This window comes from Drosophila subobscura, chromosome E (assembly GCF_008121235.1).
Source record: "Drosophila subobscura isolate 14011-0131.10 chromosome E, UCBerk_Dsub_1.0, whole genome shotgun sequence".
NCBI lineage: Eukaryota > Metazoa > Arthropoda > Insecta > Diptera > Drosophilidae > Drosophila > Drosophila subobscura.
In genome coordinates this window covers 13,706,482-13,717,586 of record NC_048531.1, presented here as the reverse complement: position 1 = coordinate 13,717,586, position 11,105 = coordinate 13,706,482, and the positions used below count along the sequence as shown (strand labels likewise).

At 43.8% G+C, this 11,105-nt stretch overlaps 4 protein-coding genes across 5 annotated transcripts; 1 reads left to right on the top strand and 3 right to left on the bottom strand.

Moving 5' to 3' along the window:
* Positions 1-342: 342 nt before the first annotated feature.
* LOC117892158 lies at positions 343-4,466 on the bottom strand. Its single transcript, XM_034798218.1, has 6 exons — positions 4,228-4,466; positions 3,164-3,251; positions 2,970-3,083; positions 2,271-2,877; positions 1,707-2,211; positions 343-1,637 (listed from the first exon to the last, which is right to left on the bottom strand). Exons 2-6 carry the CDS (start codon positions 3,201-3,203, stop codon positions 576-578), a joined length of 2,328 nt encoding a protein of 775 aa, XP_034654109.1. The 5' UTR covers positions 3,204-3,251; positions 4,228-4,466; the 3' UTR covers positions 343-575.
* A 581-nt stretch (positions 4,467-5,047) lies between these two features.
* On the bottom strand, positions 5,048-5,346 carry LOC117889728 (MICOS complex subunit Mic10). The gene has a single exon (XM_034794150.1). The coding sequence runs from the start codon at positions 5,344-5,346 to the stop codon at positions 5,074-5,076; it is 273 nt and encodes a 90-aa protein (XP_034650041.1). The 3' UTR covers positions 5,048-5,073.
* Positions 5,347-5,497: 151 nt separating this feature from the next.
* LOC117892159 (carboxylesterase 5A) lies at positions 5,498-7,691 on the top strand. The gene is made up of 2 exons (XM_034798219.1): positions 5,498-6,177; positions 6,258-7,691. The coding sequence occupies exons 1-2, from the start codon at positions 5,763-5,765 to the stop codon at positions 7,655-7,657; spliced, it is 1,815 nt and encodes a 604-aa protein (XP_034654110.1). The 5' UTR covers positions 5,498-5,762; the 3' UTR covers positions 7,658-7,691.
* A 17-nt stretch (positions 7,692-7,708) lies between these two features.
* Positions 7,709-10,711, bottom strand: LOC117892164 (muscle LIM protein 1). Of its 2 annotated transcripts, XM_034798231.1 has the most exons (8): positions 10,254-10,398; positions 10,026-10,185; positions 9,457-9,559; positions 9,296-9,392; positions 9,147-9,231; positions 8,750-9,046; positions 8,376-8,690; positions 7,709-8,316 (listed from the first exon to the last, which is right to left on the bottom strand). In XM_034798231.1, exons 1-8 carry the CDS (start codon positions 10,366-10,368, stop codon positions 8,046-8,048), a joined length of 1,443 nt encoding a protein of 480 aa, XP_034654122.1. In that variant the 5' UTR covers positions 10,369-10,398; the 3' UTR covers positions 7,709-8,045. The 2 variants fall into 2 exon arrangements, with proteins under 2 accessions (XP_034654122.1, XP_034654121.1); XM_034798230.1 differs by lacking the exons at positions 7,709-8,316; positions 8,376-8,690; positions 8,750-9,046; ... (1 more) ...; positions 9,296-9,392; positions 9,457-9,559 and adding an exon at positions 10,595-10,711 and having other exon boundaries at positions 9,930-10,185.
* Positions 10,712-11,105: the final 394 nt, after the last annotated feature.

Here is an 11,105-nt window from a genome sequence, read left to right as displayed (position 1 = left end):
TACATCACATTAGTGATGTGCCAAACCAGCAGCGATCTGGCAATGTGTTAGAGTGAGACGACTATTGTACACAGCCACACTTATTATTTCGCGCTCATCTCGGTTTACATTTACAGTTGCGGCCGGTCGCAGAAAATAATTAATAAAAGAATTAGTGCATTGTATTCGAATATAAAGTGTGTTATTGTGCTATTTAAACCTGCAATTGGATAAGAACCTACCCTTCACTCCTCACTAAAATTGGAAGAGAATAAAGAGCCATGGATTGAAAGAGTAGAAAAATTTATTATGCGAGAAGTTGAACCAAAACTACGACCATATTTACGTGTACAGGTATGTAAGTAATTAGCCAAACAATATGAATACAGCTTATCCATAAACTTACGATAAATATTTACAATTACATCTGCTCTTTCTTGTGACAAAGGGTTTAAATTATAACTAATAAAATCTATTGTATTGCATTTTATCACCGCCATTCAACATTTGAACATACACTTAATAATTAAAACCAAAATTTCAATTAGAGCAATCGAGTATTGATTTAGGTGCTCGTCCTTACGTCTATTTAAATATTAACCAACGTATGCAAATGGATTATATGGGGGTGGATAGAAGTTGGGAAAGGATCCTGAAGGATGCTGAACAGGAATAGTTGCTGTGATTAGCTTAGTAACTTGTGTTGGTACAACGGCAGTTGAAAATATTGTGGTGTAAGCGGTCCTGGCACCAAATGTCAATTTCAGAACCTTGGAGCTCGTTTCGGTGGCCATTGTTTGCAGAATTTCAGTGGACGTAATCAGCTGCTGTGGCTGCATGGGCAACAACGGGTTATAGAACGGATTTATTGAGAACGGAAACTGCGACGTTGGCACCGCAAGTGGGGTTATGTCGGTAACGTATTCCGTTTTCTCGACCACTCCCACAGACTTGGAGAGTGTTCGCATAATGGTCTCAGTGCCTCTCACTAACGGCACCACATGCGACTCCCAAATGGTTTCCAGTTTAATAACGGGACGCGTTGAGGTTACGAAATTGTTTACTGGTGCTTGGCTCTCCGTAAAGTGAAGAGTTTCGGGTAACAATGGGTTGGTCACGTTGCTTAAGCCCTTAATTTCCACCTTATTTTTCGGTTTAATTTTCGCATCGAACTTTCCGGTATTATCCTCATCGCCAAACTCCAGATCCAAGTTCAACTCTGAGCCAGCCTCATCCAAATTGCCTTCAAAGTCCTTAAAGTTCTTGGGACTGAAATCTTCGCTCAACGGGGATATTGTTTGGGTGACTGTTATGAGGCTGGTATAGTCGTAAGTTTGCACCAGCGTCACATGGATGGTTTCGTTTCTTTTCTCGTTGATTACAGGCAGAATCTGTGTCTTCAGTTTGGTTTGTGTTATGGAAAACGATTCAGTTATTGTCTCCAAACTGGGCGTCTCTGAGCCATCTTCAATGTAGATCGGTTTCAGCGTTGATACACTTCCATCTAAAGGCTTCTCGTCTGTCTGCGCCGTCGACTCCAAAATATTCTCCGTCAGCGGGCCATCATCTTCCGAGTACTCCTTCGTGTGCTCCTCCCGTATAACCTTTTCTATCGTTGATGTGACAGTCAAAAATCGCGTTTTCTTCACCACACCCGCCTGAAAGACAGAGCATAAATGTGTGTGTAATGGAAACATGTTAGAGAACTAAAACAAATTCGAAATTACCTGGAATATAAACGGGCTTTTAATTGTGGCAATTTCGTAGTAAGTGTCAATAAAAGGCTTTGGCGTGGATATCTCAACATTTAATGTTTGCACAAAGTACTTTGATTTCTGATCGTCGTTTTCATTTTGATTGGCCACCGGTCCATTTTGGGAACCAGAAGCCTCCAAATCCCTTCCACTGTTTAAAACCTTCAGAATCTGCTCCGGATTGTCGCTTCCGATGGGAGCTTCCGCCAAGTTTTGCTCTACGTGGGCCGCCGTATCGTTTATTTGGCTGGCGATGGGACTGTTGGCGCTGGCATTCTTCCTAATGTTAACTTTGGGCTTTGCAGAGGTCTTGTATTGCCAGCGGCCAGGACGCCTATTTAGCTTGAAGGTGCCCGCACTTGGAGCTGTGACGGCCTCTTCCTGCAGACTTGTGACTTTGGAGCGATACGAGTGACGGGCAGTTTCCGTTGCCGATGCAGTAATCAATATCTTGCTATTTTGCGTTGATTTATGTCGCCTAGGAAAAAAATTGATTTTGGCAGGAGATCAAATAGTTATTCCATAATCTAATAATACCTCTTTCCTTTTGGACGTGAAGATTTTCTGGTGCTGGATCCCCTGTGATCCCGGCTGCCTTGGGAACTTTTCCGTGAACTCTTCGCGACCACAGTCTGTGAAGATGGAGATTCTTTTACGGTTTTGCTGGGCTGTATCGTTGATGTCTTATTAATTCTGGTCTGCCGAGGCTTGCTCTTTTTCTCGGAATTCGATGAAGTTATGGACTGAGGAACTTTCGTAAAGCGTCCCGATTCCTTTGTCGAAGTTACACCGTTTCTTGTCTGATAGCCATGGACACTTTCCTTTTTGGACAGATAATTTCTCTGCCGCTCAGCTTCATTTTTGCCCTTAAAATTAACCACGCGATACGATTCCTCGGCAAACTGCTCGGGCTGACGTGAAAGCAGATCGTATTCGGGTGTGCTCAACAGCGTTTGAATGGGGGAATTCGATATACTTGTGTTGTAGGATTCACTCTTTGACGTAAATGTTTCCGGAGGAGCATTTGTCTCACTCAAAATGAGAGGCGTTGGCTTGATTATCTCCTTTTCCTTTTCTTGTTTCGTAAATTTCGGCTTTGTTTCAATAATATTGATAATGTTGTTTGTGTTGTTGGGTTTTAGTTCTAAAATGGTTAACAATTAAACGTTAATTAAGCCATTTAACATCAGTTTATACTCCCAAATTGAAATGCTACGAATTAAAATATAAACTCACCAAAGTGTGGGGAACTTTGTGGGGAAAATACCATTACGGTATTCCCAATGGTCGTGGTAAAGTCCAAAAATCCATAAACAGTTTGAGTAAGTAACTCATTTTCGCCACAAGAAGCTGGCATCAAAATACACATAATAATAATTAAAACTTCCCTAGTTAAATATATTTTTAATTTTTCTCTTTGATTAACTTACCGCTCCTTAAAGCACAAAGCATAAGCAAGTAAATTAGCATGGTTGCAAAGGTGCACAGATTTAAAGTTGGGGAAATAATTTAATTAATCTGAAACAAATTAAAAATTACAAACAATACCCGCCAAGTGATCAACTATCAATTAAAGTGGGAATTAAAGTAGTTAAGTGGGAATATATGACCAAAACGGTAGGCATTTAATTAGGTTTCACTTCAGTTAATTGTCTGTGGCTTTTATGCAACTTCTTGGATAATGTGCCGTTGTATTACTAATCGCTTTTGTGTCTTTCTTTTCCGGCTATCTACGCATATTATTCAATGGTCATTTGGTAATCTCTGCACGATGCCCCAAGCCAGGCTGCCAGTTGATCTTTATTGAGATCAATAATCGAAATAGCTCGAAATAAGTAGGACGAACTTTTGCGACAAATGAACGCAACACAAACCACTCCGCACCACGCCACACCGTACCGTACAGCAGTGCCACCATCCGTTGGCATTGGCTCAGCTCAGCTCAGCTCAGCTCAGTAAAGGTGATCGTTCACATTTTTAGTAGGGTGTCTCTTTGGTACGCGAATATTAAAACATTTTTACAGTGCCTTTCGCTCGACTGCCGCCCGACGCTGCTAGGGGATGTGGGTTGATTCTTGCTTGGTTAGGTGGCTGGCTTGCCAGTGCTTTGGTCACTTGTACACACTCGTACATACTCCACATTATGCGTCAAGGTCTCAACAGATTGTCAGTGCTTATCCAGTCAGCGATCAAAAAAGTCTATGCACACACAGTTGCCAGCCAAATTGTTTGAACGGGCCCGTAAACTTTTGTTAGCCACCGTATGTAACCACTCGCAAGCACACACAAACACAAAGACAAGACAATGAAACATTTGGTCATTGAGAAACATTGAATAGAGAAAGGCCTACACAAATATATCATTATTCCCAGCTACAGCTGGCAAAAAACACTGTTTCATTTAATTGGATAATTCACTTAGACACATAAAAGTGATCATACATATATATAACGTTGTTTTATGTTTATACCAATAAAAGACTTGGATACATACATTCAATGCATTTGGAAACACACACAACACATAGCCATGTAGTCACTTCACTTCGTTATATGCACTGCTTCAACACACACATTTCACACACTCTCTGGCGGGTGGATTATGGGAAAAACAGCAGTGTAACAGAAACAAAATACGCGTATATAAGCTTTTACATATATTTATTTAAATGCACAGAGTATGATTTTGTCCAATGCGATTTGGTCCGCTGTCTAAGCCACGACGAAGCATAAAGTGCCTCTGACAACGTTACCACGGCATGCACACATGCGCAGGCGCCACACGAAGAGAACGTCAACATCATTAGTTTGTGGTGCCCCGCAGCACTAGGGTTACTCACGCCACACAGGCTGCGTGAAAACCAGTTTTGTTTCTTCATTTCAATACGCCCCATGGGTTTCGGTTTCAGTTTCGGTTTCGTTTCGTTACGAGCAAAATATCGTGGGGCCATGGTACAGATTTTTGTACTGCTAAAACTTAAAAAATACTCAACTGAGTTAAAAAACAAATGTTTAGCGAATACTTATTAGTATAAATCAAATGGCTGCACTGAAAGTTGATTAATCTGCATTAATGGAAATTCTTTTTGTGCTTTATCCATGCATTTATGTTTAATATTTAACATTTTTAAACCATTTTCGAACAACGATTTATTTAAATATTCGCTTCTCCGCTGATAAATTGAATTTAAATTAGAAGAAAGTTTGAATTAGCAAAACGCCTTTCTTTTTGGTGGTCTGATCAGCTGGAGAGTAACTGCTTCACTTGTTAATATATGTATGTGAGGAATATTATTCGTTTCACTTACCCCCCTGTCTGTTCATTTATTCATAATTTTTGTTAATTTTCATCCACGTTGGCCAAACGATTCTGGCAGCAATCGTAGGCCAGGCCCATGCCAATGCCCATGCAGAGCCAGATCGGATAGGTGCGTGGGCGTGTGTAGAGTACCGTAAATAGAGTGCCGATTATCATCCCGCTGGCACCCTTCATAACAAAGTCCGTAATGCACTTGTCTTTGGTGTCTCTGTTGCTGGCAGCACTAGCCGAAGTCTCAGCCACACGAGCCGCTGCCAATTTCTTTGACTCGTTACTTTTTCGATCTGTATTCATGTTGCGTAGTCTGATAAGTTCTGTATTAGATTGATGTATTATGAAAGGTTTGCTATAGATTTCCAAAAGTTAGCTGGCTATTTTCTAGCCTTTTTGGCAATAATTTCTTGGCTTGGCAACCGAGTGGGGGACAACGGCAACAATGGGTTAACAGCATTCTGGCAGCCTGACGTAGCCGAAAATAAATAAACACCAACCACACGGAGAAAGAAAGGCGAGATGGATGACGATGAAGGACTTGAGTGACTGAGTGACTGAGCGACTGCCATAGTTACTAAATCCTAGCAACAATATTTTTTTCATACCACCAATTCTCACCATGGCAACCACGGAGGTTCGCGTGTCGTGTCGTGCTGGATTTCAGCAGTGTCGTTTAACTTCAAAACACAGAAAGATGTGAAGGATACGTACGCAAAATGGAGTGCAATAGAAATTTCCTAACATTTGTAGCATTCGTTTTCCATTTAGTTTGTAGCTTTTTCAGCACTCAGGTGCTCTGTGTGGATGCACCGTTCATACACATTCCGGGCAATGGCGTCATCTCGGGAACATATTTGAAAATGTTTCGAACTCAAAATATTAAGGCTTATCTGGGCATACGTTATGCCCACGCAAGGAGATTTTCGCCTCCCGATGTCGAGCTAACGCCCTGGAAGGGCATTTTCAACGCCACCACATTCGGTGCGGACTGTTTGCAACAGAATCCAATGCCTTCCATGGGTCCAGAAACTGACCAAATCCTGAAAATCTTGTCCTCCGAAACCCAGCAGGGTGGCAGTGCCAGGAAATATGAAGAAAACTGTTTGTATCTGAACGTTTTTGTACCTGATGGTGAGTGGAATTTTACTTTTTAGAAATAATTATGATTGTCTTCACTCATTCTTCACTTTTCTTTCCATTTTTTTTGTCAGGTTTGCCCGAAATGAATGGATATGCCGTCGTTGTGTGGATCCATTCCGGGGATTTCTCAACCGGCAGCCCCATTGACGTGAATCCATTCCAACTGGTCTTTAAGCAAAAGGTGATTGTGGTTACCTTTTCGTATCGTCTGAACATTTTCGGATTCTTTACAACCGACGATGGCGAGGCGCAGGGCAACTATGGCCTAATGGATCAGGCGGCGGCCCTTTACTGGGTGAAAAAGAACATCAACTTCTTTGGCGGAGACACGAATCGCATCACACTGATGGGCCACGATGCCGGAGCCATTAGCGTGGCGCTGCACATGACTTCGGGCGAGTGGTCAAAGGGGGGCTTCCAGAAGGCCATTATAATGTCGGGCAATCCACTTAATGCTGTGAAACTGCCAGCGGACTACGAAGGCTCGCTGGATCAAGTATCGAGCACCTTCGGCTGTCCACGCCGGCCCACGTCCATGTTTATGCAGTGCCTGAGGAAGATTGACGCACAACGATTGTCCGAGAACCTGCCCGTCGTGAGTTGGGGACCCGTTTTGGACTTTGGATTGAGCAACACTTCGTACCCGTTCATCGAGAACCAGCCGGAGATTTTGTTCAAGCGTGGCAGCTACCACAAGGTGCCCGTCATCATAGGCGTAACCGACATGGAGGAGGTGTTGACGCTGTTCAAGGACAATCTTGATGCTGAAATCAGTGCCGCCGACCTGGAGGGCTTCTACAACGACATAGCCGTGAACGACATGCACAAGCTGGTGAAGAACTACGAATGGTGTTCCAACTACGACTTGATCGCTGAGTCAATCCACTTTATATACGACAACGACACGGACAAGGACATGAGAAAGGCGAATAAACACATCATCAGTGCACACACCGAGAAGTTTTACATTACGCCGATGCAAATGTTCGCTGAAATGATTGGCAAGGACCAGCCCGTGTACAGTTATGTGTTCAAGCGACGCCCCGAGAGCTTGCTGCAGGAGCTGCCCCGCTGGATCAGTGTGCCCAAGTACTTCGATCAGGTGTTTGTGTGGGGCAACCCGTACATGACCAACACCGTCAATTGGAAGTCTGCCGATAAGAAAATTGCTGAGATAATCATGACCCTGTGGGCAAACTTTGCAAAGACCTCGAACCCAACCAAGTCCAATGTGTACATCAAGTGGAATGCCATGAAGCCCAGCAACGATTCGGTGCTGCTGATCGATGAGAACTTCAACACGGACAATTTGCACAACAACCAGCGTATCCATTTTTGGAAGTCGCTCTATCCCAAGATTCTGTACTACTCGGCCGATTGCTGCAATTCCACAAACTCAGGTGTCTCATTGATGATCACAAAAACCCTCACCATAATATCCACACTCTCCGTAATTGTTAAGCTATTTTGAGTAAAGGTTTCTGCTAAAGAAAAAAGTGCAATTAAACAGAGCAAAAGTTAGAATATATTTGAAGTTGATTCTTTCGTTTATTTCGATCGCCATAATATACATACACACACATGTCGAGTTCGCTTTTAAAGTTACCTAATTTAGTTATGTTTACTATCTGTAGTTGTTATACTAAACAACACCAACGACGCCTAAGAAATATGCATGACTTTGGAGCTTTTATGCCATGCATAAATCCGAGAAATACAATACTAAACGTAGAATAAATCGAGTACAGCCTCGTGCAAAGTGTCCGTTTAAAGACTGTCAACCTGGAAATGGCCACAATTTGGAGCATTTGTTGGCAGACCTTTTGTTGGCAGTCTTGTAAGCGCACACTTTGGTTCGTTTAGGCCATGGTCAGAGTGCCAGCGCCGATGCCGTAGCCCACGCCCTTCGGACCGTAGTTCTTGCCATAGCAGGAGCGACAGTAAATGTTGCCATCGGGTCCGTCGTTCAAGTTGGTCGAATCCAGATACTTGCGGCAGTCCGAGCAGTAGAAGCAGAGCTTGTGCCAGATGCTGTTCTTGGACTTCATCGACTCGGCCGCAAACACGATGTAACCGCAACGTGGACAACCATCCTCCGACTGGCCACCACAACGATTGAGCTGTCCCCAACTGCAACGGAAAATACATCAGCTGGAAGCTGAGAGAAGACCCCAGAGTGCATCCCCTACCTGGACGGTGTATATTCGTAGCTGGTGGAGACCAGAGCTGGCGTGTGTCCGTATCCAACGCCCTTGGGGCCAAAGAGCTTGGCGTAGCACAGTTTGCAGTAGATGTTGTCATCGGGTCCGTCACAGGCCAGCACCGAGTCCAGTGGCCGATGGCACTTGGCACAGCTGAAGCACTGGCGATGCCACATCTTCCCCTTGGACAACTGCAGCTCGGCGGCAAATACGGCGCCACCGCAGCGCGGACAGCCCTCGCCCTCAGGCGCCTTGATGGATGTCGTATCGGGACACACAAAGGGGCGCTGCGAAACGTCATCACTGGGGGGAAAAACCCAAGAAATTATACACAACTCAACCGAATAATGCCGTGTGCCCACCTAACGCCATCGGTTTGAAGGAATCCATAGCCACAGGCAAAGCCGTAACCATGCGGACCCCACTTTTTGCCATAGCACGTCTTGCAGTAGACGTCGTTGTCCGGTCCGTCGCACGCGATGATTGAGTCGAGGGTCTTCGTGCAGTCGCGACACTTGAAGCACTTTCTATGCCACGGCCTTCCCTTTGACAGGACCTGCTCGGCGGCGAACACAACACCGCCGCACCGCGGGCAACCCTCGCCCAGTGGCGCCTGAATTTGATCCACATTTATGGCAGCGGTTTTCGGTGCCAAATCACTAAACAAACGAGGGCAAAAGCATGCCGAATGTTACTAACCCAAAGCCATAAAGCTTAATGGCTAAATAAAACCGAAACTTAATCATAAATTAGTCGTACCTCTGCCATTCGCAGTCTTTAATGTCGGACATTAAGCCATTCAGCTGGCCATAGCCGCGAGTGCCAAACTTTGGGGCATAGCATCCTGCAAAAAGGATAATACTTGTTGCTACACTATGAACTGTGCACCCCAAAATAGTGAGAAATACCTCGACAGTAGATATCTTTGTCGGGGCCATCACAGTGCAGGGTGGAGTCGAGTGTCTTGTTGCATTGCACGCACTTGAAGCATCTGCGATGATAGCCCTGGAATCAAAATGCCACCCAAAACGATTTAGCCAGATGCTATATTTAAACAAGAACTTTTTACCTTCCCTCTGGCCAGCATTTGTTCTGCTGCATAAACATATATGCCACACCTGGGACAGCCTTCCCCATCGGGCGCTTTTGGCGGAATTTTTGGTTGAACAAACCTATAAATGATTCAGTGAGTGATTCAGATCAGTTGCTGCTTTCCTTTTCCTCTACTAAACGAGTACGAGTGCCACCGCACAATACAAACAAAAAGAAACGAAGACACACAGAGTGATATCTGGCCAACATTGCAACAGATTTTGGGCACGGCAAGGTCATTGGGGGAAAACAATTATTACCAAAAAATAAATACACTTTATTTGTTTTTTGTAACCATCAAAAACATTGTGTACCAGTGGACAAACAGAACCAAATAATTAAACATTTAATTGCAGTTTAATTCGATTCGGGCCAGGGCTAGAGGGGGGATCCACAGGTGACAAATTTATAGACGAATTATAGACGTAAATAAAAAACAGAAAACATGTGACACATACAGGTTCTAATAGCAAGCAAAACTACACATTTAATTCAAGGAATTTTACACTTTTCATACAAAAACATATTTTATTTATTAGTCCTTACTCTCTGTTGAGGTGAGAGCCAGTGTCCATGGACAGGCAACCGGCACCACCACCGAAACCGTAACCCTTAGGTCCGTATTTGCGTCCGTGGCAGTTTTTGCAGAACAGCACCTTCTCGTGCTCGGCGCAGTTTGTGGAGTCCAGAGCCTTGTTGCACATGCCTATACATAAGTTAAATGTAGATATATAGATCCATCGATCTGGTAGGGTCTCTCCCCGTTATACTTACTGCACTTGAAGCATGTTTTATGGAATTTGTAGCCACCAGCAACGCGCTCCTCAGCGGCATAGACCGACTTTCCGCATGCTGGGCACTTGGGAGTTTCCACGGGAACAAAAGGCATTTTGATGTGTGTGTGTGTGTGTGTGTATGTCTGGAGGGGTCAAAGTTGGGGAAACAGAAACTTTAATTAAATGCAATTTAATTGTTGGATATTCGAAGACTGCGTTTCAGTAATAAATATTCCACGAGCAGGCAGAGACAGCAAAACTTTGCACATATGTACGTATGTACATATGCTATGTATATATATGCACGAATGTATGTATATAGTGGAGGGTGATGTATACCTTCGGAGGTACTCTTGTGAAGTAGTTCCTATTCGTCGGAAATGCCGCGGACTAGACTGGAAAGATTCTGTACACAGGTAGTCTATATTTGTGGATGCACACGGCACAACTAAGAAAATACAGTTTGCGTAATAAAAACAGCACTTTCTGAATATATCATTATTTATCATGCAATACATGTTCATGTTACTATGAAGTAGGGCCAATACATTGACTATAAACCATCATGGATCAGCACGTGTCCTTGAATTTCATGGAGACAGTAATGCTACCCTTTGCAGAATACGAAATTCCACTCGTATGAGTCTATCAAACGGAAAATAGCCCCAGCATGAAAGCAAAGGAATGGTTCGGGGCCAACACTGAACGTGTTAAAGTGGCCTGCACAGTCGCCTGACATAAAAGCCATCGAAAATCTGTGGTCCGACGTCCAGAAGGCAGTTGCTGATTCCAAACCAACCACTGTCGGATCACTTTGAGAACAAATTTAAGAGTCCTGGTCGAAAGCTCC